This window comes from Magnolia sinica, chromosome 4 (assembly GCF_029962835.1).
Source record: "Magnolia sinica isolate HGM2019 chromosome 4, MsV1, whole genome shotgun sequence".
Lineage (NCBI taxonomy): Eukaryota > Viridiplantae > Streptophyta > Magnoliopsida > Magnoliales > Magnoliaceae > Magnolia > Magnolia sinica.
In genome coordinates this window covers 25,877,380-25,904,960 of record NC_080576.1, presented here as the reverse complement: position 1 = coordinate 25,904,960, position 27,581 = coordinate 25,877,380, and the positions used below count along the sequence as shown (strand labels likewise).

General features: G+C 39.6%; 1 protein-coding gene across 2 annotated transcripts in view; it reads right to left on the bottom strand.

The window, feature by feature from the left end:
* LOC131242845 (DNA-directed RNA polymerase I subunit 2) overlaps positions 1 to 27,581 on the bottom strand; it is a 70,091-nt gene that overhangs the window by 20,648 nt on the left and 21,862 nt on the right. Inside the window, exons 4-14 of one of the 2 annotated variants that reach the window (XM_058241759.1) lie at positions 22,181 to 22,257; positions 21,576 to 21,639; positions 21,346 to 21,416; positions 21,007 to 21,084; positions 20,826 to 20,871; positions 19,300 to 19,480; positions 19,121 to 19,173; positions 18,920 to 18,993; positions 18,338 to 18,455; positions 11,763 to 11,850; positions 9,052 to 9,167 (exon numbers count right to left, since the gene is read on the bottom strand). In XM_058241759.1, the coding sequence (XP_058097742.1) occupies positions 9,052 to 9,167; positions 11,763 to 11,850; positions 18,338 to 18,455; positions 18,920 to 18,993; positions 19,121 to 19,173; positions 19,300 to 19,480; positions 20,826 to 20,871; positions 21,007 to 21,084; positions 21,346 to 21,416; positions 21,576 to 21,639; positions 22,181 to 22,257 (966 nt within the window). The remainder of the gene's footprint in view (positions 1 to 9,051; positions 9,168 to 11,762; positions 11,851 to 18,337; positions 18,456 to 18,919; positions 18,994 to 19,120; positions 19,174 to 19,299; positions 19,481 to 20,825; positions 20,872 to 21,006; positions 21,085 to 21,345; positions 21,417 to 21,575; positions 21,640 to 22,180; positions 22,258 to 27,581) is intronic. The other variant, XM_058241760.1, reaches the window with a different exon arrangement.

Sequence of the window (27,581 nt, the reverse complement as noted above, 5' to 3'; positions counted from 1 at the left end):
ATGGCATCCAACTCTTTCATCATGTGTGCTTGACTTGGATGAAGGGACAACCCAAAATCAGGCCATTCCAAAACTAAGAAAGACCACAACACGTGACTTCAGAAGTTTTAGGCGAGATTTTACATCGTTTCCTATTGCATTTGCATGGCCCAAATGATTTTCTCCCTCCCTCACACACACACACATGAATATCACATGCACATACACGTGCATGCATGCATGCACATCAACAAGTACGTGTAGATGCACACACGAATCTTACACACATGCAAGAATACTCCCCACACATAGTGCTAGATGGAAACACGCAATGGAGAAGGTTAATCACCTTTGAGGAATCGATTTGACCATTGATTTCAATTAAATCCTCACACGTATAATGGTTCTTAGTTAAATTCCACACTCCATCTTGGTTATGCTAATTTTAAGCCTCTAGAATCTAGAGCCTTTCTGCAAACCTCCATTTTATCATATGCCTCCTCTCTAGTTTGCGAATATTGTCGTCTTGGTTGACAAGAGTAGAGAGGGGAAATGTTAAATCGGAGACATCAAGAAATGCTCTAGGGTCTATGGGCTAATACCCTCCCTCCCTCAGTGTCATCATGAGCTCCCTCCCTACCACCATTATTAGTGTCATCATGAGCAGTATAAGCTCCCTCCCCACCTGTAACATCCCGTACCTCTGGTACACGTGCGTTACCTCTTAAAACGGCATTAGTGAAAGCCAGGATCGACCAGCTAAGTAACTTAAGTAAATCATGTGTAGGATAGAACCCTCCGTCAGCACTGATGCCACCCACCATGACCCCCTGGAAGCTCGGGCTGCACTTCACACCAGCCAAGGAGGTAAGCATGAATGAAAAACTTAAGTACAATTAGCTTCTAAGTCAACTAGTAGTGGCAATATTTTGAAAACTCAACCCATGAGAGTCAGTGGGTAGCCAACGGAGTACCCCTGTGCCTTAAATCCATACTTAACCGTTGAAAACAAATATCAGACCCATCTGACCGTCGGATCGCGGCATGTGGGCCAAATATGGCCCCAAAAGGTGCATAACGGCCCACTTGGACCTCATCAACGGCCCAAAGTGGCCCAGGACACCCTAATGGGACCCATGAAGTGGTTGAACGGAGTGGATGAGTCACCATCATCACAAATAGGGCCACACATGGTGCGTGTGCACCTTACAAGTGTAGTGCACGACGTGCACAGGATGAGACCAAGCGGTCAAACATGCATTGACCAATAACCCTTGTAAAAAGCTGATTTTTCCCATCATTTCAAGTGTTTGAAATTGTAAGACTTCAAGCCCCAAAGTGGACCACCCTGGCCACTTTCCAGATGATTCAAACCGTCCATTTTACTCGCGTGGGTCCACTAAACAAAACGGTATATAGTCTTAGGCCCATGCATTGGAACGGTGAAGATCAGCCCCAACCGTCCAATTCCTTCATGTGGGGCTGAGATTCAACGTAAGGGACCGTCAGGTGGCTTGTTGGGCAAGCCAACACCCTATTGACCAAAGGATTATGGCCCTCCCCTTTGCCAGCTGAGAGGAGTCCTCTCACAGCCCAAAAATGGCTGGACAACTAAGAAAGAAGAAAAAGAAGATTTCCTTCTTTTGGATAGTGAAGGCTGTCACACTTGTGACCGTCCAATGGGCCACGTGGCTTCATCTCAGCCCTCCCAAGTGGAAGGTACGAGATGAGACAACCAACTCTCTCATCTCATGAGAAAGAGAGGAGAAATCGGAAGATTCTCATGAGATGGAGCCAAGTGTCGCCTGGGGTCCGAAAAGTGGACCCCACACCACTTATGGGACCTATCCAAACCGATCAAATGGTCTGGATTGCCCTAAGAACCTTTAGATGACGATTTGCCATTGATGGGTGGGTCATCTTCCTCAAAGACCCACCCAACCACGTCAACAAGATGGGTCCCACTAGGCTTGGAAAAATGTACTTCTAGGGAGCCCAGGGCGCTACAAACGCATCTCCACAAACATATGGGCCCCATGCACAATGGACCATGGATCCAAACCATTGAATATCACTAGCTGACCGTCGGCTGTCCCTCTCCCAGCCTATAAAATGGGCTCAGCTCTCCAGGGTTTACACAGAAGAGAGGAAAAGGAAGGAGAGAAGGAAAGGAAAGAGAGAGAGGGAGAAGAAAAAAAAGAAGAGAGGGAGAGTCTGTGTTGGAGGACAGTTCAGCCAAGCAAAACCAGGTCCTCTTCCTTCCATTTTTCTGCTTCATTTTCCTTACTTGGTGGCCACGTTTTGGGGCCAGAAGTTAGGCAGCAAATAAGGCTGCAAAAGTCCCTTGCATAGGTGTCCGGTCTCATCTGGAATCAGGCCTGAAAACAGCCTGAAAATCAGGCCAGGAAACATGCCAAATCCTGGCCGTTTCCGGGCTGAAAATGGGCCAGGAAAGGTCCCTGTTTGAGCTCCGATTTAGACTGAAACAAGCCTCACAAACGGGCCATGCAAGGTGCTGTTTCTTAGCCTGAAAAATAGCTGAAAGCTGGCAATGTGATAGCTGATTTTCGGCCTTGAGAACGGCTGGGAAAGCGCAGCGCATCAACAGCTGAAAGTTACCGGTTTTCAGCCTAACTAGTGGCTGCAAATCAGCCAACAATTTGCCTCCAAATAGTCCATGAAACAGCGCCAGCTGATGCACAAACACGGCTGAAAGATCAGTTGTAACGACTGATTTTTCTGCTCTAATGAATAGCTGAAAATCTGACGTGAAAGCAGCTGCAAAATGCACCTGTAAACGGCTGATTTTCCAGCCTGAAAACAGCTATAAAATGCACCTGTAAGTAGCTGATTTTTCAGCTCGAAAGCAACTCGTATTTGCAACTTGAAAGCAGCTGAATTTTTCAGTTTGCAAACGGCTGAAATAGGAACTGAAATCAGGCCTTGCAAATAGGTCTTACGTGGGCAGCAATACTGGGCCCTACAGAGACCTGGAATCAGCACTACAGTGGCTGTATTCTGGGCTGAGAACTAACCCAGAACTGGGCCAAAGCAGGCCCAGCGTTTGTACATCAGCAGGGGTGGGCCACACCACATCAAGACGTGTGGGCCTCACCACGTTAACGTCAGGTGGGCCGCACCCTGTGCAGAACCAGGTGGGCCGCACCATGCAAATGAGTGGGCCCCACCATAGAATGTGGTGGGCCTCATCATGAGGTGTTGAGGGCCAGCCCCACTTGGGTTTAATTTGAACCCAACAACTGGGCCAAAACAGGCCCAGTTCAGCCCATAGTTGATGATGGGCTTGAGGCCAATAGGGCCACCTTGTTTGGATAAGTATATGGTGGGCTTGGTCACTTTAATTCAAGCCCAAATCTCCCCCATAATGAGCCCTATAAGTCCCATACACTTTCAATGAATTAAGAACCTTGAAACACTTATCTAATATGGGCCGTTAAATCAAAAATGACTACCAGGAAATTCCTAGCTTGGTGTTGGGCCGCTAGACGCTCACGAGGACTTGGATCGAGTGGCACGCCACGCATCGTCTGGTGATGATTTTCTTCCCCTTGAGCTTTCCATCTCTAAACTGGATTAAGGATAGTTTTTCTTAGCAGTTACAATGACATCCTAGGAGTGGATGATCATTCGACTTGCTTGCTTAAAAACATGCCTTGTAACTGTACTTAGCTTTTGGTTGACTATGGAACAGACATCTGGAAAAGATTAAATCTCTAACTTTCTATGAATACGATCCTTTAAATAATTTACCATGTTTTAAAAATCTATTAATCATATGGTTTATCTTACCTAAAGGTATGTCTTAGACTCACTGAAGCATTGGTTAATCTTGCTAAGAACTGTATGTTTAGAACTGAATCATGTTGATATCTTTATGTCTCATATGATTATAATGGTTGCAAGACACATAGCGATTGAAATCTCTCCACGAAAACTCTTATTGAAAGAGAGTCCGGGCTTAGGGTGTAACGGAACGAAGGTGATGAATAGACCCTCAACATGGAAGTTATAATTAGTGGCGATTGAATTATGGGGCTCACCATCTATGGAGTGATTCCACTTACCTGATTGAGGAGTGAACTATACCATGTTTATGCTCACCGCTGCTTACTCGTATTGATTCATACATACCGTCCTACTTTAGTCGCTGCATTTAACTGATTTCTATATTTCATTCCTAGTCAGCATACGGTGGTAGTACCCTAACATTGAGAATTGATTGGCTACGTGTTAATGGGTTCTACACACACCCTAAGGCGGTAGCCTCATGAGCCGAGGATGGTGGTATGGGACCTATGCCCGAGCTGTTGGCCTACGCTGGTGTTAAGCCCCCGTAGTGACCTTGAGCTTACTTAAAATGGCTGATTGTAACTGGATTAATAACCGTTGACTAATCATGCATATATGGCACAGACCAGCATCTATCGCTATCGTACGTGATGTATATATTTTTCCGACCGGATGATTTTCACAGGTTCGATGAATGCATGGGTGACAAGCCCAACTTCCGCATAGATGTGCATTCCCGGGGCGATGACTGCATTCATGCATCCATGCACATAATAAGACTATATTTGCTATGTTTTGGATTGTCTGTATATTTTATGTTATTTCTTGTCTAGGGGCAGTGTGTAATCTTGAGAGGAAATTACATTGAGCTGACCACTCATTCATCAATGTTCAAACTGTACAAGCACAGTCGTTGAAGAGCGCGAGGCGGACCCGAAATCTACTACCGCTGAGGAGTACTACGACGAGGAGTCGCAACAGGAGGCGGCTGCCTACTTCGGTTTAAACCAATAGTTTAGTTATCATGGTTACTTTTTGAACAATTATATTTTTGGGATTTTGTATATGGCCCCAGCTGAGTGGCCCTGAATATTCATTTGAGTAGGGATATATATCTATGCTACGCTTGTTTCCACAAATCGCACTTTGATAAATTGTTTATTTTGATCACTAATTAACACTGAGTTTTCGAGAACGGGTCGAGTACCCGGGTCCTCGAAAACTGGGGCGTTACACCACCACCACTATTAGTGTCATCATATTCACGAGCAACATGAGCTGAGAATGAGTCTACCACCACCACTCCCTCCCTCCCTCCCTCTCATATATATAAATTTACGAGAAGGTTTCAAGCCCAACCGGTCGGGTGATAAGTTATTGTCCAACCAACGAATAACTTAAGACTGTCATGAGTGCATGACATACAACCCGACTGTGCGGTTGGTCCCATTGTGAGGGTGCACAAATTGGTGGGTCCCACCATAGAAAACAATAGATAGTCACTAATAAATAACAAATACAAGCGTAGTCCATGTAAATATTTATGTACCATGCCCTCTGGACCAGGGGCCGTCTCTTATTCTCCTTGAATTTCTCTTATTATTTTTCCTTTTGCCCTTGGTTCTACTGGTATTTTATGTAATTTGAGACACCACTTAAATAAGAAGAGAGCTAGACATCTACCCCTAGTTAGGGTTTTTACTCTCCCAAATGCTTTTTTCTCTCTAGCCTCATCCTCCCTTCTTGATCTCCCTCTCTTTTCTTTCTTTTCTCTTCTTTTCTTTCTCGTTCTTATATTTTTCTCTTGGTTTAAGAGTTATTGCAGCCTCATCAGCCATTGAATGTAATTAACAAAGAGGGATCTTATAGCAGTTTTTGATTTTCTTTGAAAGATTGCTGGATTTCAGTTTTGATCAGAGTTTTCAGCCATTTTTCTTCCAGTAATTTTAGAAACTGGTTTGCAGCAGCTAGAGTTTTCTGGATATTTATGTTTGAACAATTTTTTGGGTTCTTTTCGTCCTGATTTACAACAATTCTTTTGCAGCCGGCAATCGGGATTTTGAGACTTGTTTTTCTTTTTGAAAATTATCAAGATTTGTTGATATATGGTGAATTTAGCCATAAGATCCCCTTCTCCTCTTTAGTGGTTTGATTTGACGCTACGAAGATTGGTGCCTTTTTTAATATTTTGGGTTCTTTTTTTAGACTGCTGCAAGTTATAGTTGGTTATAGCAGTTTTATTTTTTGTATTGATTGGTGTGAAGTCATGATACATAGTACTCTTTTAATTGTTTGGGATTAAATATGGCTTCATCGTCAACAACTGAGACAGTTGATCCCATCACCTCCAAGATTGAGAGGTTGATTGTTCATTCTAAAAATCATGGGTTGCAGCAACTCAGAAACTTAGCAATTATCTTCAATAATCAAAAGTTGTTGAGATGTTTGTTTGAGGAAAATAGAAGCTAGAATATATAAGATGGCAATATAGTGGAACCTCCTATGACTGATCATTTTCAAAGAAAATCGAACAATTTGGTAGTTATATCCTGAGCCTAGTTTGTGAATTCTATGAACCAAAGGTTAGTGATGAACTTTTTCTATTGTCAACTGCACATGAGACTTGGTTGACTGCTTGTGAATTGAAAGTTGATCAGAATAATATTGTCAAATTTAAAATATTTATCAAGAGATTGGTCATTTGAGAGGGGGAGAAATCATATTTGATTATTATACCAAGATGTGTGGCTTGTGGTAGGAACTCTCTCTCCTAGATGATCTTCAATTTGTTTGTACTAGATGTAGAGGCATATAAAAGAAGTGTTGAGAAGAAAAAGATATTTGAATTGTTGGCAGGTCTTCGTTTTGAGTTTGAACCTGCTCGAGCTTAGATTCTTGGCCCTCCTACTTTACTTAACAGTGTATATGCTTTGCTTTTACAAGATGGGAAGTGGTGTATAACTATGAGATCAACTGTGGTTGAGAAATCTACCCAGTGATAGGATTCAGAAATTTTACTAATGTTAGCGTCAATTGAGGTATAAGTGTAAGAAGAGGAGGTCGTGATGGTGGCCGAGGTCATGGTCGTCGTATAGATCGTCTATACACTCATTGTGGTAGATATGGACATATTGCTGACTATTGTTAGATCCTTCATGGTCAACCTCAAAACTGAGCCGCTAATTCTACAGCTGCAGATGGTAAGGATTCTTAGGATGCTATTGGGGACGCTATATCATTGGCAAATTCACTCACGGTTCCATCAGCCGGTCATGTGTTTCATCGCTCGAAAGTAAGTATCATGCCTTAATAAGAGATGTCACTCAAAAGATAAATGATTTGAAGTATAGATTCCAAAGCGTTTGATTATTCAAAGGATTCAACCCTACCGTAAATAAGTGAGTGAATCCCAACGTCTCATATCTATACAATTAAGATAGATGATTTGATGGTTCTAACTGTTATGATTGATATGGTTGTTGTCCTAGCATAATCCTTGCTTTGTGATACACGCCCTGAAAGATTTATGCTGTATATTGAACATGCAAACATGTCAAACGTTGATATCATGAACTTATTGATACTCTCAGAGAGAAATGTATTGTTGACTATACATGACTATGCATATACATTGAGCACGTGTGACATGTGATGTAGGATGATGGAAACTATCCTAGGATGCAAGATGAGAGATCAATTACACATTAATTTCACAAATCAACATATAAAATCAAGCATATCCTCATAATTGATTCAGAAATTCAGATTTATAACACGAAGATCCTAGGTTATCACATACGCAATGCACGAAAATATAAAATAATTCAAGAGTGGCCCACTTGGAAGTAGGGACTTCTAATTTAGCATGGGTAGTGCAACAACCAAGTGGATAGAGGGTCCTTTCTCTTGCTCCAGTGGTAAACTCTAATGAGTTTCAACACCTGGTCAAGGGTTCGAGTACCCATAGGTGGTGAAATCCCACTACAGCGTGTGTGGGGGTATGTTTGCGTGTGTAAAATAATAATAATAATAATAATTTTTAAAAAAAACCACGTGGATAGATAATGATACAAGCAAAATTCTGGTTTGGGAAAAGTTCGAAAAGAAAAAAAAAAAACAGATTTTCATTAGGGTTTTGGATTCATGAATGGAGATTTAGGATTGGGGTATTTAGGGATTCAAAGGATCTAGGGATTAGGACGTTTGGAGGGAAATCAAAGAGGGAAAACCCCAAACAGGGGCCCACGCGTGGCTAGGTAAAAGGAAAAAGAGATTGAAGATTGGGTAGGGTTTTGATGGGTTGAGAAGGTTGTAAGGGACAGGGAAGGAGGAGGTTTGGAGGGAAATCAAAGAAGGAAAACCCCAAACAGGGGCCCACACGTGGCTAGGTAAAAGGAAAAAGAGATTGAAGATTGGGTAGGGTTTTGATGGGTTGAGAAGGTTGTAAGGGACGGGGAAGGAGGAAGATGAGAAGAAGAATGATACCTTTTGGAGATGAGAAAGATGAATGATGCACCTTGGGGAATGCACCACCAAACCAGCATTTATCCTTCCACAATTCAATTGGAAGAGAGGGTTTCTCACAAACCCTAAAATATGAGGAGGAAAAATCCTTCACACAAGAGACTCTCTCTCTCTCTCTCTCTCTCTCTCTCTCTCTCTCTCTCTCTCCTCAATAACTCTACTAGGGTTGGATGTCCACCCCCCCTCGTGCTTTTATAATAAAATTTCAAACTAATTACAACTATACCACTCAATTAAGTGAAATAGCCCATCATTTAAAATAAGGAAACTAAAGCATCTATTATTAATCTCAATGTCAAATAAATCCTAAAAATAACAAAAGACAAAGGAAACAAGCTCGGAGTCTAAGGGACCCAGATCTAGAAATTTGATGGCCCAATGGCCTGATTGACAAGATCCAATAGTCGAATCGACACGAAATAAAAATTCTCCGACTAAAATGGTATCCTAAGCAGCGCACATGCATCATCCTAAAGTGAGGTCTTCCTGATGCACATCTAGATCTGGTGGCCCGATGGCTTGATATTTGTGGTGATCCGCTTGGTGGACAGATAATCATTGATAAATAACAAAATATAAGAGTGGTCCACCTAAAGAAAGGATGGGGCCGATTTTGCACAAGATCAATCTTCACGACAGAAGGTATCTTATCCTCCATGTGTCTCTATCCATATATTCAACCATTGTTCACATTTTAGAAAAGATAAAGACATCATCTAGTTCCCAACATGTGAATACCTGTTGCAAATCAAGACCTGACATTGTAGCTAACCTTCCATTCTTTATCATACTCTCAATAGCTTTACCAACATTTGATGCAGGACTTTTATCCATAACCTTCTTTATTTGGGCAGCTGCATCGATTTCACATGAAACAAGGGTTAGATCTTCCAACATGAAGGGACTGTCCAACATAAAAAGACAACTAAAGCAACCAATGTCTAGGAAGCCAGACAATACGGTCCAGACTTGTTTGACCAGAACCGGAGCAGTTATCCAATCAGAACCAAACTAAACCATTGGACTTTCTGAAAGCCACTCAAACCATCCGGTTAAGCAGTCAAGCCATTCAGCCCTGATGAACTGGATGGTTTTCAGCAAACCGGACTCATCAATACAACACACCATTCCATTTTTGGTTTCTAAAACACGAAGTGCAACCTAAAAATTTCAAAGAAATGAATCAGCACATTAATATCAGAGCCTTCATGCAAAAAACTTGTATCTCCATCAACAATCAACCAAGAAATCAAACACCATGATCAGACATTTAAACCTTCGAGGCAGGTAAGATTAATGGAGAACAGGAAGCTCAAGAGATTGAAGGTTAGGAGATCACTGCATATTTACGCACGGCATACATGATCATCAATCCAAATCATAGCCCACTACAGATGGATCATAAGCACAAAAACTACATGAAACTGATGATCTTAACTCTCCAACTGGTTCCAATCCAAATGGATAGTTAAAATAAAAGGTAGCCAATTGTTTGAATTCAAAATCCAATGTCCATTAATCAGATGCTGTAAAGCATTCAATGATTTCGGGCTAATATTCCATTTGCAATGGGTGCCAAGTTTTGGACAGTTCAGACGAACTACATGCATGCGATGTGAGCATTGGCAATGTACTTGTGTTATAGAAGTCATTCTCTACCAAAGTATCAACTACCACCTCATCGAGAAAAGAAGGTTTATTTATTGATGCGGGCAGGTGGGTTGGTTGTCAGGTGAAATTATTACAGCTAGAATAGCTAATGGTGGTTGCTTTTACCCATCCGGTGGCATAAATGTACAGAAATACTGTCCAAATCACAAGCCCCATCAAGGCAGGAGTGTATCCCAAAAGTAACACCATCCAGACAATCATAACCATCCAATTGACATTTATCATGTGGATGGTTAAAGATAGAAAGGCCACCCCATTGCGGCAGAAGCACATCCCAAAAGTCACATCAACCAGACAATCATAACCATCCAATTGATGTTGAGCATGTGGATGGCTAAAGATAGTAAGGACGCCAGCCAACCTCTATGGAGTAACAACCCAGAATAATCCTCCATGGAAAAGCAACTTCCAAGGTAAAATATAAAGCGCGAATTTTTAGTGCATAACACTTTTGGTGATAGCTAGGACTTGAGGTCCTCAGATAAGTTGTGGGGACTCAATAGCTTCACACACATTAATCACCACAAAAGGCAATTCAAGCTGCTAATACAAGGATATGAAGCTAACCAATGCAAACACCACAGAAGTCAAGTCTATGACATTGCATATTTTAATTAAAACATAATAGCCATTTAAAATTGAAAGGCAAAAAAAATAAAATACAAACATAAAGAATTATGCATTACCATGTTAACAACAAGAAGCAATCACCAACATTAAGAGGCTGACTTGAGAGAAAAGAAAGAACGTGTTTAATGAATAGAAGGCGGCCAAAGTATTTAACTCATGGCACAGGCTGCAAGTGATAATAGATGCATATCAGAGTTGGCTTCCATTAGCAAGGAATGCAGCTGAGTTGTGAACTAATCCATAGGGCAATACCGAGGAGAGCTAACAAGGGCATGGAACTCACCCAAAGAATCAATTAGTGAAGACAAGCCAATTCTTACTGTTAACAGTTAAAGGCAAACTAAAAATGTGTCACAAGCAGTGCTTCTGTCGGCGATATTATCAATAATATCGGTATCACTGATACCAAAACACCCTTTAATTTGGAAAATTCCAGGTATCGCTAATGTATCGAAACATATCAGTATCAGTACAGTATCGTTAACCCCCCTATACGAGGAAGTGTGTAAATACTGGGGAAAAAAAAAAACCTGAAAATTAAAAAGAAAAGGGGGGGATATTTGTGAAATTTTTTGTGAGATGTTGTTCTTGACTCGTTTCGACCATTCCTTTTGAAGTATTGTGAATTGAAACACCTTATTGGGGGAAAATTGAAGATTGAAAGGTTCTTAGACAGGAAGTTCCAAGGTATGAAAATTTGTATAAATTTCTGTTTTTTGGTTCTATTGCACGGACTTGTTCTAGATGGAGATTAGGTCAAAAGCCCAAGATCCATGGCAGGCAGTCTTTTCTTCAACATCGAGCTCTGTGTTCAAGCATATCAAGTCATAATTTCCTAAATCAAAGAAGTCACATTTACTACTTTTAGAGCATCAGTTAGAGCAAATTGTGAGAGGATCTTTTCTTTTCTCCTCTTCTTTTTTTAAGGGGTGAATTCTGCAAGGATTTGCCATCATTTATCATAAGATTAGTAGATTATTTATTACATCCATGGTTGATTTCCACCCAAAAGCCATATGATTTACTATTTGGGTCTCCAAACACACAAAACCAATTTCATTGCGGGCAGGACCACCAAAAAACTAAATAAATTAGCATACATGTCTTTTTGGAACCAAGCAAAATATATAAACAAAGATATGTCATACTGCTCTTAAATTCGAATGTCTCCTCGCTGTTTTGTATCTTGTCCTCAATTTGCTGCCTTGCTTTGTGTAACCAGTCTTCTAGTTTCTCCTGCAATACAGAGCATTAGATCAAACGTTGACACACCCACCCACCCGTGCATGTGTCTGTCTATAAGTGGCAGTATCAGGCTGCTGTAGAGCCCAAATGCTGTGCGTATATAACAAATGACCCGTACAATAGATATTCCTTACCATGATGGTTAGACATAGCAAAAATCAGGCCAATCCAACCATCTGCTGCACCATAGAAAACAGTGAAAAGGCCCCAAAATCTCCAAATTCAAGTGCCAGGGATCACCTAATCATTGGATTGAACTGATTTTTTGGGGTGTCGCATCATCATGTTAGGGCAAACCTTTTCGATGGGTTGGATGCCATATATAAGCCACATGGACCCCACCACTAGAAATTGGGTGTTTTCAAGCGGTTGTGCATAGTTTTTTTGTGGGCCAGTCCACATAATGATTTGCTTGGCCTGGTTTTTTGTCTAGATGCAGATCATGGTGGGGGATACCTTTAAGATTGGTTGGATTTCATAGATGCTCCATGTTGGACCTACAACACCCAGCACTATTTTTTTAGAACATCATGGTGGCAACTGGCAATACCTTTCAGATGGATTAGATGTCATACCCGCTCCATGTGGGCCTGATTTTTATCTAGATGGACATCACAATGGGGCATACCTTTCAAATGGGTTGGATGTCATATGCACTCCATATGGGCCCCACAACAGACCAGTACGGTTACCATGTGAGCATTTGTACACGCATGCATGCACACTTACACATCTTGTGGTACTGATACTAGCCAGATTTGGGCCCACGAGATGTATGCACATAATCCAGCCAGTCCATCTGATGTGTTAGCTCATGTTACCCCCAGGCAATGTTCGAAATATCGGTACCACGTTACGTATCGCATCCTTGGGAGAGATATGTATCGATTATCGCACAGGATATATCTTTTGTATCGGGTAATTTTCACACTTTTTTGGGAAACATGGGAAAACATTTGGGAAATGATTGAATTTTTCGATGAAACTTCAGAGATTGTTAAAAAAGACCTTAATACAAACATTTAAATCATAACATCTCAAAAAAGAAGTGCACATAATAAGTTTCCTTTGTATAGGGTCCCAAGATATGTGTTGTCTGACTGAACTAATGCAACTATATTCAAATTCAATGCATAACATTTAGAGTGTACTGTAGTGTATGTGATGATCATTCCATTAAACACTCTTAAATACTTCAAAATTAGTCTCAATGGACAGTTAGTTTAAGGGAAATTTTAAAAATAATAATAATATTTTAATAATTTTTAATTAAAAATGATTTTTATTTTCAGAAAATTGACAAGGACTAAACAAATCAGTCGATCAGACCTCATACATGCTTGATTTCATGTTTGGAGTGCAATATTGCAAGCAATTTGGGAGAAATTAGGGAAAATTTGAATTTCCCTCAATTTTCCTCAAATCGGACCACCTACACTCATATTTCGAAATTAAATTGTATATGATGATCATTTCATTGAATACTCCTAAATACTTTGAATTAGTCTCAATTGATAGCTGGTCGAAGAAAAATTTCATTAAAAAAAAAAGGAAAACAAGAACCCATGGATATCGAAATCAATGCTCAAACTCCATGATTTTTCATGCAAAACATGAAGAACCAATGGATTTATAACCATTTGATGTTGATTTAACATAATTTCAACAAAAAATGGATCATAAATTAAAAAAGTTCACCAGATCGAACATGTGGGATATAGCGGCACTACTTGGGCGTTTCGTATCGCACAGGTGAGATACAAGATATATCGTGGGATATATGCCGATATCGTCAATATTTAAAACATTGCCCCCAGTGCCCAAGACTAAGGACAATCCATGAATAAGGTGGGCCATAACACAAGGAGCAAGATGAGAGGGAACGCCCATCCTTGATTTGTGTTTGGGGGGATGAAGGGTCGTGCTAAAAATCAGGCTATTTTGCCATGCAAATGGGCCTCGATGCAAAATAAGGGTGAGCTTTCACTCCCATCTTGCTCCTGTTTTGGCCCACCTAAGTGTTGGATCGTGCTGAATTTTTTAAGCCAAGGGGAAACATGAGCCAACGCATTTGACAGACGGGTTGGTTGTTCCCTGCACATGTGTGACCATTCCAAAGGTTCCATGTGGTCTGCTGGTGTGTCTATGTGTGTGCGTAGACATATGCACACACTAAGGGGTATGGCATGTGCAATGCACATGGAGAGAGTAGTGACACAAGACAATTAACCACTTGTTCAAAAAGCTCGAACTGTTAGAGTATGGCGAATTAATTCATTTATCTCATAGCCCAGGCCCCACATCTCATGGGTTAGGACCTCAGCCGAACCCCCCTCGTGGGCCCCAAATCACATGGGTACCGCCTCACACGGGCCGCCCACCCCAAGTGTGTCCCCACATCCCACAGGCTACCCCACTTGAGCCCAGTGTGAAATGCGCATTAATCACCCCCAGTGAGGAGTCTCGAACACGAGACCTTCTTTGTGGGCCTCGCCCACCTCGAGTGTGCCCCTGCATCCCACAGCGACCCCACTCGAGCCCAGTGTGAAAATGCTTCTGCATTAATCACCCCCGGTGAGGAGTCTCGAACATGAGACCTTCCGCTTTGATACCAATTTGACGCGAGACAATTAACCACTTGCTTTAAAAGCTTGAACTGTTAGAGTATGACGAATTAATTCCTTTATCTCATAGCCCAGGCCCCACATCTCATGGGTTATGAACTCGGCCAAACCCCCCTCGTGGGCCCAAAATCACATGGGTACCGCCTCACACGGGCCGCCCACCCCGAATGTGTCCCCGCATCCCACGGGCTACCTCACTCGAGCCCGGTATGAAATGCGCATTAATCACCCCTGGTGAGGAGTCTCGAACACGAGACCTCCTCAAATTCATGAAATGCTTGTTATACTTCTCGTGGGACGGGCATAACACCAAAGCAGCCAACAACGCTCATAAAAGGGAGTGGAGAGAGTGGAGCTACGCATGTATATGACATCCAATCCATTTATAAGGCGTGGCCCACAATGTTAGGCCTTGTGGAAAAATATCTATCCAATCCGCGTCTCAAAATTAACCACACTACAGTGAACAATGATAACGGCATGCCAACCATAGGTTTGCATGTGGGGCCTAAAGTCATCTGTCTATTCCATCTAACACGTTCATCTTAAATTAATAATCTAAATTAAGACCAAATAATCAGATTGATCTAAAACTCAATAGGGCCATAATGCATTAACTTAAAAGAGGTTTAAGCCATAACTTACATCATTCCTTGTATTGTGGACCACTGGAGCTTTAGATCAGTCTTAAATTTTGGGAGGTACGATGAACATGAGGGGCTACATCTGATGGATGGGGTGGATTTCAAACAAACAATATGGTGGGCTCAACAAAGCTCGGGCATTGCATTCCCTCTTTCTACGCGTGTTATTACAATACAACATTTTAAGGGATGCAAATCTCCACCTTTCCTTGTTTTTTGGGTGAGAGAGAGAGAGAGAGAGAGGGTCATGCTCAACTGGTTGGATGACAAGTTCCTATCCAACCAGTGGATAAGTTTAATCCTCTATGTTGTGAGTTAGAAGATCTGACCTATCCAAAGGTATGTCCCAACATGAGGACCATTTAATGCAAAAAACATCCCAATCCACTCATCAAATGGGCCACACGACAGAAAATAATAGGTAGTTGCTAATACAATCTTTAAAAAATCTTGTGTGCCCACCTGATGAGTTGATTTTGATCATCATGGGCCAACCTTTTCGACAGGGTTGAATGTCTGAGACACGTGATAGGATAGAAATTATCCATTGGTTGGATGGTGAATTTTGCGGTTCAACCGGTTAAAACAATCATCAGGTAGACCACAACATGGAGAACAAATGTGGAGAAGGTGTTCTGTATCCGTTACGATACACCCGTAAAGGCCGATACATATAGGTAACGACCATGACCGTTACATGATACGGGCGTGAAAATGGATAGTTTTTTTAGACCATATCAGCCGTTACGGTGGCCGTAAAGGCCATTACAAGGCATAACGACCGTTACTCCCATAACGGTCAAAAAATGATCACTTTTTTTTTCTATTTAAATTCATTTTTCTCATCTTTTTCACTTTTCTCATTCCAAAAACTCTCCTATATCATTTTACAACAGATTTCGACCACTCACTATAGCTTTTGAGATTAAAATTGTGGATTGAAGTGATTTGAGCAAATAGAATCTCCGAGGGCCTTTTAAAAATAAAAATAAAAAATTGAAAAATCAGTATTTATGCCTTTTTTCTGATTCCTAATTCTAATGCTTGATTGTGATGTGTAAACATTAGAGACATAATCATATTAAACAATTCACTACATAGCCCGATACAACACTCTCACCAAAGAGTGGACCGTTACACTACCATAAACATGTTCCAAATAAAAAATTGAATACATATTTGAAATATTTACATTATTCTTGATTTTCTAGATATTTTTTTAGAATTTTTCAGGCAAAAGAAAATTTTCAACCGTTACGGGGGTCGTAACGGTCGTTTTGCCCCCGTAACGGCCGTCATGGCCAATACCCGTATCGGTAATGGTGGTGACCATTACGGCCACTGTTACCGATATGGAATACCTTGGGAGAGGGGGACCATAGAAGAAACCCCAAATTCATTTTGGGGCTCACCATGATGATGGGATACCTCAAAAATCAAGTGTGTATGTCATGTGATGTGCCCCACCATGATCATGGGATACCCCAAAAATCAAGTCGATCCGATCATGAGGTGAGCCACACAAATAGTAAACGATGGAGAAACACTCAAAAAATCCAAATTGATGGTTGGATCAGCCTGATTTTTTTCCCTTGCCACACCAATAGTAAATGATGGAGAAACACTTGAAAAATCCAAATTGATGGTTGGATCAGCCTGATTTTTTTCCCTTGCTACCACTGAAATTATTGGGTGCATGGTTTTGAATGTCGGTATCGGTCGGCGTATCGACCCCGTATCGGTTAAAAAAATTTTAAAGCAACTACATACATACATACATACATACATACATACATATATATATATATATATATATGAAAAAATATTAGAAAATAGGAAAAAAAATGTGATATCCAAGAATCTATTTTTTTTTGTGCGCGTGGGTTTTGACCATGTATTCAATGGTGTATCGGACCATTCTTTGATGAGAATGTTGTATTTCGGTTTGACTTCTTGAAGGTTAACTAAATAGGCCCTAATTGAACACAAATCAATTATGATCTGGTGAACTAGGGCCCGTTACATTGAAATACAATAAAAAGAAGATGAAAATATTAAAAAGAAAGTGAAGGTTTACCCTTCTTTCAGACTTTTCCCATAATGATCCACTTCGCTTCGATTTGTCGAATCCCATTCAAATCATTTGTTTTTATCCCAAAATAGGTCTAGATCTAGCCTAAAATGAGTTTTTAAGCTCCTTCCATAGTTTAAACGGGGGAAAAAAAAGGAGGAGACATGAGTAAGATTTTGAAAACAAAAAATCAAAATCAAAATCAAAATTGGGCTTCTATGGGTGTAACAGCCTGTATGTGCCGTATCAGCCCCATATCGGCTGATACAGGCTAATACAGGCCGATATGGGTCAAATATTTTCATATCAGGCCAATATCACCCCAGATCGTGTATCGTCATGTGCTGATATGATACCGATATTCATATCTATGATCGGGTGCCCTCTTGGACAGGTTATATGTCATATACACACCACATGGGCTCCATTTTGTGCCATTACCTCCATAAAATATGATGGTACTGCTTCCACCATTACCACCTCATGCTCTTGCCACTGCGCGGTTGGTTGGGAAAAAGAAAGTGCTTACCATTGACAACTCAAGGAAAATAAAGATGATCGTCATTGACAACTATGAGAGTTTAGACATGATTTTACATCTCTGTGGTGTGGCCTATCTGAGTTTTAGATTTAGGCTGATTTTTTGGTTCCTGGCCCAACACAAGGTTGCACTTGATTTGATGCACCGTTTAAGTGCCACACATAAATCATGGTGGACCCCACAGAAACTTGAATGCGTGTGTTGAAATATGCATGTATGCATATGACTGAGTTTCTTGGGCTCCCGTCTCAATGTGAGGGCCGCACCCAATGCACAGTTTGGATGCCACAAACATCACAGTGGGGCGCATTGAAGCTTGAATGAGTGTACAAAGTACATGCATGCTTGTGCACGCATGCATATATATATATATATATATATATAGAAACACACACACAAACAAATGGACAATAAACAAGATGGAAGCGATGCCATATTTCAGATCAACCCAATCCCCATGCCCACCAGCTTGCAAAGAAATCCATACAATAGCAGTCAATGGTTGACTATCCATGGTAAAGAACAACAAGGACCAGGAGAGGAGTATGAGAACAACAAAAAAAAAAAAACTGAAAAACAACAATTTTAAGCATTGTACCTTCAGATAGATACTAATTAAGTGTCCAGGCTGCAGAACCTCTTGAAATTGCAGTGCATCCGAATTATCTGGTACAGACGTTTGATCGACAAGCGAAAAAAGCCTCTGCAGCATAAAACTAAAGGATAGTAGCATATTAGTAATGTAATGGACCCAAATGATCATCACAATCTTCAATTAACAAAATCCTCTCTTCTTTCCTTTTTTTCTTTCTTTCTTTTCTTTTCTTTTTTTTTTTTTTTGTGAGAGAGAGAGAGAGAGAACTTGAATTTTATCAATGAAAAGAAAGGAAGAAAAGAAAAGTCACAGTGATGACGAATCATCTCTTGCAATGCAACAGATAATATGAATTCCAACGTGAATTTAAAAAATTAAATTTAAAAAAAAAAAAAAAAACTCTAGGGGACAATTATCGAAAGCCTCTAAAGACTTGAGCCCAAACAACCAGAGTCACTCTGTCTCTCTTGAACACTTGCTAAGGTTCTGTTATTAAGCAAAGTAATAGTTGTTGACGATACAACTATTGGAAATATAAATATCAGTACTGAAATTTATATGAAAATGAATGAGACAGTAGCTAACATTAGCAAATTGAATTTGTCATGGTTGCTCCCAAGATGCACAAGTACATAGTTTCTTAGAACAGCTTCTCCAACCTACAAAATATAGTGTGAAATATGGGATAGAGACAATAAGAAGCAACGTCAGATCACTCAAATATGTGCTTAAACATTGGAAAGAAATAACATAAAGAGCACTGGGACAACATTGCCTTAAACTTACAACAGAATGGCTTTCTGTTTTCAGTCCATCCATTGCAGGTTTGAAGTACTCTCCTGAATTCAGAGGAAAATTTGATACCACCATTTATAAGAAACTTGATAATTATGGCTTGAGAGAATAACACCAATAAACATGCTATTTTTTGTTTTCTTTAATTGGCTAATACATATGATAATTACCAATATACTGTAGACATTGAAGGCGAGTTAGGAGAGACAAGTTCCTGACTTCGTCAAGAATTATTTTCGCCCTTTCACCTGCAAGCTGACTACCAACGGCACCTTTTTCCCTCTGATGTTTCTCACTATAGAAACATGTCAAACTCACATAAATTTCATGGTCATTAGTGTCAATAAGGGCCTGTTGACAACAAATGGTGATGTTATTGATGTCAATCAAACAACACTGATCTTTCAGAGAGAGAGAGAGAGAGAGAGAGAGAGAAGGATGCCATGCAAGTAATTAAAACATAAAAAAAAGAGAACTCCCAAGACGGAATTGAAAGTTATTTTCTGACTACAACTCTATAAGCGATACTAACTGGATGCCATGCAACAGTAGCTTCATATACTGTATACAGCAATACTTGAGAATGAGCAGGGTAATATGCATTACCAGCAACATAGATGATAGTATGACAATCAACATGCTCATATCATTTAAGATGCAGTTCAACACTCATAACAGTGTGATGACATAATTCTATCTTGCAAGCCAGACTTGCATTCGTGTAAGCTGATGCTGCTGGGGCTTCTTCTGGTGATTTACTTTTGGTAGCGTCATATTCATGGCACACCACCATGATCTGATCTAGGTTCATTTAGAATCCAATTTGGGGAGAATTGGGATATGATTCCATCTCTAATCTTAACAGATAAGGATTTCAATTATCTCTTCGCTTGTATTGTTCCGCACTAAATACTTCCATTACTTTTGTTTATCAGTAATAGCCTCCTCACTTATAATAAATCCTCTTACATCAAGTCTGCTTCTTCAATCCGAAGAACCCAGCGTTAAATGGCTATAACACTTCTGAGACTATCAATCATCAAATCTGGCATTCTGAGGCAAGGGCTTGTAAAGATGGGCAAGTGGAATTTCAAGATTATTAAAGAACTTGAATTTATGCGTGGCTCTTTCCTCAGAAGGCTCAAGGCTGTTCCTATGATGGTTGAACAGATATAAAGTACTACAAGTAAAAGTGCGGAGGCCAAGTTTAGATGCGTCAGCTGTCAGATCCTAGTCATTCTAAGATTTTAGTTTGTTTTATCTTATGTTAACAGTTCAATGGTTCTGTTGATAAAGGAGCTGGTGTAATAAAGGATCATATGGTTAAAATTATTCTGCAATACAATAATGAACTTTTACCTTTTTACAATCTTCTTCATGCTAGAACTCATTCTCACAACATTTCATGCCTTCTCTATGCTCAAGAAACTCTTATGGGATCTACCACATCACCCCCATATTTCCCCCCCGGGCAAAAATTAAAAATAAAATTCCATGAAAGGATCATAATATGACTATTTCCCAACACAAAGTCAGAATGAGCAGAACATTTATCTGTTGAAGGAATGCATGCTGATGAAACATTAAATCAAGGAATGATTAACAGATATTCCTATGTTTGCTCCATAATAGATATATTAAAAAAAGCAACAGCAAAAACTATACATTGAGAAGAATCAGTTTTTCAGCTTAGCACCTTCAGAACAATGCCCACAGGAAGTAGGTACTCCTTCCCTCTCATCCTACAAAAAATTAGAACATAATGTATTGTAGGTGTCTGCAACTTTGATTCATATAATAAATAAATAAAAATTGCTTTACCAATAACATAGATAAAATATGTCATAAATATAAATTGATGCATTCACATTACTCACAAAAATCCAACTCTTGCACTGCCATTCTGAAGGTAAAACAGCTTAACTGTGACAGCAGATTGATCTTCTCTAACACATCTAAACAAATAAATGAAGGATATGACAATCTTGCAGAGCAAAACCAATTTTCAAGAGTAATAGCAGATAAATGCATAACTAAAGCAAAATCAAACAGAAGAGTGAGAATACAACAATAATCCAGTCCATTTACAGAAGATACCAATTTCCATGATTCAGGGACTCTTGTCACTAGAGTATTGGTGCCTCCTGGAGAATTTGCCAGAATCTTCACATAGAGGGATGTAGATCGAAAAAAGAAAAGAAAAGAAAGAAAAGCACCTGATAACAACTGCTTTATCAGTATATCCATCTCCTCGTTTACGATACGCATTTCGCACAAAAGCCATTGGCTGGAACATTAGAAGGGCATTTAGAAATGAATTGAGGTATTTCTTCTGATGGGCAAAATATCTGATGTGCAAAAAATTATAGAGGTATTCGTTGGATGCAACGACTGAGGGTTCAACTAGACTAAGTATTAGCATTGGAGCATAGAGAAAATGACTCACATAGTTTCGCTTTGGCATGATCAACAATCGAAAAAGTCGTTCCATCCCATTGCAAATGAAGTAACTGGAAAGGAAAATGAAAACTTTAGTAGAAAGGATAAGAGAGTAGAATATTCTACACTTTAAGGAAACACAGCACTGATAATTGAAGACAGCCATCAAGGTAAGCATAAAAGGTGCTCCAATTCTGAACATAGAGCCATCAAGTGTGTGTGTGTGTGTGTGTGTGTGTGTGTGTGTGTGTGTGTGAGTGATCCAGGGTTCAAACCCTGGTAGTATTACCTATTAAAAAAAAGTATATACACGAATAGAAAACATAAACAACAGCATGATAAAATAACAAAATCAAAATAAGATAATAATAGAAGTCCAAAACCTGAGATCCATAAGAACAAATAGTTAAAGCAACACTTATGGCACTTCTGTGTTGACCTCATAACAAACAACATCTTGCAGGAAAAGATTAAACACTGGAACAGAAGTGCCTATTCACATGGCCAGACTATATACTTTGAATATGCAAGCAAAATATAGTAAAAGAAACAATCCTTTTTCAAAATAAATAAATAAATTTAGAACATCGAGGAAAAAGCTTCCATACTCACCCACCCATTTCAGTCATCTCCTCTTTGTGGAGAACCAGTTCTTGAGGATCAGCATTTCGCAAGTGGCAGAGTTTTGACTACACAAATAAAAGCTCGAATCATTAGAACAAACATGATAATTGAAAGAAAAGAAATAAACATTGAAGATGATTTTTTTATAGGTGATAAACATTGAAGATGATTATATATCTGTTTGATATAAATGGTGATCAAATACACCATCTGCATGGTCAATGACATAAAGAAAATTGGTTGAGTTCTGAATATCCTATAAAAGAAAGAAAAGCTGGCTAGAGTTGGAAACAATTGCCAACTAAAAGTACCACAAAAACAAAAACAAAAGCATATCAGTAAATATTAAATAAAGAGGACATTAAGTTGCTACTACATAGCAACATACAGCAGAAGCTTCAGATTACAAGTACTGTAAACTAATGGCATCCAACCAGATGCCCAGCAGGGTAAGAACTAGAAATCATTCAAAAGATAAGCATGCAGAAGAAAGTACCACACTTCATATTTTTTCGTGACTCTCAAACAGTTGTGCATCATAGGTTTCCATAAGCCCAAACAATTTATAAAATGACGTATGGTTCTAAGCAACGTACACAAGCACAACAGTTGCCTTCAAAATGATAAGACAGTTATTTACAATGCATCACATCCGTATTCTCTAGAGAGCAGTGATGCGACCAAAACAGGCCAGTCCAGTCATCAGGTGGGACATGCACAAGGTATTCAATAATGGTAATGGTGGGTGTAATGGCCGCCATTGTTACTGTTACGATACAGGCCATAACAGGTATTCAATAACGGTAGTGGTGAGCATAATGGCCGCCGTTGTTACTGTTACAATACCGGCCATAACAGCCGTTATGGCCAATTATTAATAATAATAACTACAGTAATGGCCCCATTACGCGTAACAGTGCCCTCATTTGCCGTTATGTGACCGTTTTTGGATAGCATGGAAAAAAAAGCTACATGTTCTCTCAAGAAAGAAGTGATTACATTTACGATGTTCATACATATTATACTAATACAATATCTAATTACCTCTAAAATTTGCTGCATGTTTTACTAAAACTGCAGCATATGGATTTATTATTTCTTCAATAAATGACCCTTGGGAGGAATTATCATCATTAGGATATATACAAGCCATGTTCCAAAAGGTATTTTCCCACTTTTATAAATCGACATTACTAAAATCATTTCCATTCATACAAACTCAATTAAATGAATTAGAGCCAAAATCCTATCGACAAAATAGAACGTTCAATCAAACAAACAAGCAAGACTAATAAAGCACAACTGGACTGCTTCCTCATTCCAAAAAGGCTGAGAGGAGCACAACCCAGATTTGTCAGGAGCTATTATCCCAATGCAAACATTGGACCACCATCCAATTCCACTTAATTCACCAGAATCCAGAAAGGGCATTCCCCGTTCAAATTAAAGAAAAGAAAAAGTCAGGAAGCTCGAACAGTAGTGAAATGAATCAGTGTTCGAGGGTTGAGCTGGGTCCAGATTTATGAAGAAACTTCAATATAGGAAACATAAAATCAACGAAGGGAGCAACGGGAAGACCTCAGGGTTGCATTGTTTAACAACCACAAAAATTAAGAACATCTTGGAGATAATAATCTTTTTGAAAGGCGAAAAGCGATAAAAAATAATTTATTTTTCCACTGGGTTGATATTCTGAGGTGCAAGGGTATATCCAAGTTATGAGTGGGAGACAAATTAGTTGAAGAACCGAGTGAAGAAGCCTATAGTTGATTATTTCCAAATCCTTAACTCAGGGGAAGGTTTCAAAAATTCTACCCTACGTGGAACTAGTTTTGATACTATTCCCACAAATAAAGGGAAATGGTTGGAAGGGGAGTTTCATGCAAGCAAAATAAAGAGAGGCAATTTTCGCTATAAAGAGCAAGAAGGCTCCGGGACCTGATCCATTCATGATGGTCTTCCATCACAAATTTTAGGGAAGCAGATTGCGTCTGACCCCCGCCCAAACGAAGCAAGGACCGGCCAGATATGTGTCGGGCCCCACCATGATGTATCTGTTTATCCACGCCGTCCATCCCTTTTCTCAGATCATCTTATGGTATGAGCCCAAAAATGAGGCAGATTCAACGCTCTAATGGACCACACCAGAGATGACTCTTGCATTTGATGATTTTTGCATTTAATGCAACCCAAGCTTATTATTTGGTGTGGTCCACTTGAGCGCTAGATCTACCTCATTTTTGGGCTCATACCTTAATATGATCTGAGAAAAGGGATGGACGGTGTGGATAAACAGATACATCACGGTGGGCCCCCGCACGGATCTGGCCAGTGCTTGCTACGTCCGGGAGGGGGTCGGCCGCAATCCGCTTCCAAATTTTAGGAGGCGAGAGACAATCGTCTTATGCCAGTATTTAATGAATTTTTTTATAGGAGTCATATACATGAAGGAGCAAAGCTATATTCACACATTCTTAAGAAAAACAGGGCAGAGTAAATCTTGGATAATGATGGAAGGCATTCTTATGGCTAATGAGTGCACGAACTCTAGAAAATGAAGGCAACCTACGGTCATCATATTTTCAAAGTCAATACGGAAAAAGCGTACTTCAAATGGAGGAATTGGATTAATCATGCATATTGACTAGGTATTTTCCATCTCAACCAATAGAAACTTCTAAACACTTCTTTAAAATCTAGAGGTCTTCTAGCAAGGAGATCTGCTCACTCCCTTTTACTCCAAATTTTGCGAGAGGCCTCGGCAAATTGTCACGGGCAATATTCTCAAAAGCTACACTGATGTACTCTAGGTATCCCAATATACCCCATACAATATGCTAATAATGATATCTTTTGATATGCCTTCAATGAGCAAGTTAGAGTTATTAAAGCCATCAGGATATGTTTGAAACAATCACCGCTCTTCAGGTTAACTTTAGCAGAAGTGTCATCTTGGGGTGGGACTAGAGTCGTTCAAAATGTAATGGAGACAATTAATGATTGTAATGTGGATTGTACGATTGTACAACCCACTTGGATGAATCTAATAAGGGGTCATACAGCGGTATGATTGATGCGGATATCAGTGGTGCACCCTTTAGAGTGTACTAGAGGAGGAGGTGTCGCCGACAGAGAACCGGAGCGGGGGAGTTGATGTGGATGGACTGCTGGTCTATCGAACCCATTTGTTGGCACGCTACGAGTGCAGGAGCGGCATAACCGCCCATGGGGCGGATTTCACACCCTATCGCATGAGTGTTTTAGTTTTAGGCGTTTTTTTGTTATTTTCCTTGTTTTCAAGGGCTTTAGTGCACTTTTTTTATTTTTCATCTTTTTGTTATTTTTCTTATTTTCAGGGGCTTTGGTGCACTTTTATTTTTTCATAGCTTATGTATACGTTGTGAGAACCCTATTTTATTATTATTGAATAAATAAAAATTCGTATTTTTTCTTCCTCTTTTATCAAGAGATTAGGGTTTCAGGATTGGCCCTTAGGTGTTGAGGATTCTACCCCGATTTCAGGTTTCTTTCTTCCTAGATCTTCGAGGTGCAGGAAGAGGTAAGAAATCCGCATTCTTTTCCTATGATGACAAAGGACCCGTAGTTTCTTCATCCTGAACTCTCCCTTCTTCATCCCTTTCATTCTTCTAGACATTCCCTTTGATTAAAACGGAAAAGAGGGATGGCTAGTCAATAAAATCAGATCCAAGCTTGACTGTGGACTGACTTATGCTAGATTTGGGATATCCTCATATCCATAAGTCCTCCTTTTTTACTGTTTATGTGATTTTATGCTTAGGGGCATGATCCTGACGGAATGATCTCATCTCTATGTTGAGATTTGCCTAACCCCTTTGATTTTAAAGCAGTTGGTTGATTAATTTATTTACTTGAACCTTGTCATCCTGATAATACATGCATCTAGGGTTAGACCATCACATGTCCCTGCATCAATGGCCCACCTATTCTTGAGTTTTGCCCAAGTATCCCTTTATTTAGTCTATCACGTGCACTTAATATACACACGTCATATTGTGAGGGATATTTTTGGGATTTTTACTTTTTAACTTAATATAGAAAGAAAGATAGCAGGGGCGTGCAGCCCTCTCTCTTTTTTCCCATCTCTTTTTCTTTCTGTTTTCTATTTCCTTTCACTTCTACATGGTATCAAGGCAGATTTCATTCTGATTTACACCACTTTCTCTTCTATCTCATAAATTCTTCTTTTTTCTTTTCCTCTTTGCTCTTCATATCTCCTTTGTGTTGAAGGTTCTCTTCATTTCTCCTTTTTTGGTGGCAGGCCTTTGCAATTGTCTATACATGTGAGAGGGTTAATGTTGTATTCATGATCATCGCTCTTCTCGTGTTCAGTTAGAACTTTTGGGCTGATTGTTTCATCAAGTGTGGTGTATACATCATGTGGAGCGTGCAATTGGAGAGTTCTTATATCTAGAAGAGTCAACCCTCATTCGTGTGAGCATTTATATTATTCTCTTTAATTTCTTCTTCTAATGGAAATGGAGGATGATCAAAGATCTACGTTCTTAAATCCATCTGATTTTCTAGTTCAAATAACCTCTATAAAACCAAATGTGGCAAATTATCTCCAATGGTTTAAATTGATCCAAGTGTTTTCTATGACCAAAAGAAAATTAAAATATTTGACCATAAAAGAAACCAAATGAAAGTGATAACACATACGACTGGTAGATCCAAAAAAATGATCAGATCGTGACATGGTTGTGGAACAATATGAAAACATTTATTAGCGGTAATGCAATATTGCTAGATACCAAAAAGGAGGTGTGAGATGCATTACAAGAGATGTATTCATCCGATAAAAACATCTCTCATGCATATCAGTTGTTTGACAAAAATTTTGCATACCAAGGGGATAAGTCACTTGGTGAATATTATTCGAAATTCAAAGGAATGTGGAAGGAACAAAATGTGTATCAGCCAATGACTAATGATCTAGAGGAACAACGTTAGCAACATAAGGATTTCTGTGTGACTAAATTCCTATCTGACCTAAATCGGAATATGAGCTAGTGCGTGCATAGATCTTTCGTGACAAAGTTATCCCATCTCTAAATGAAGTTTATGCTTGCCTTCAATGTGTATCTCTTGGCTTAGCGGGTTGAATTAATGATAATTATTCTCTCTTATCATTTACTAGACGAGGCTACGGTGATAATCGTGGTGGCCAAGTTACTCTAGGAGGTGAAAATGTGATCAAGGTTATCGTAGTGATACAGGAGGTAGTCGTGGTAGAGGTCATAGACCGAGAAAATGTACTCACTGTGGGCTTACAAATCACACTAGTGAGAAATATTGAGACATGCATGGGAATCCAACTTGGGCAAATCAGGCATCTTATTTTGAAAAG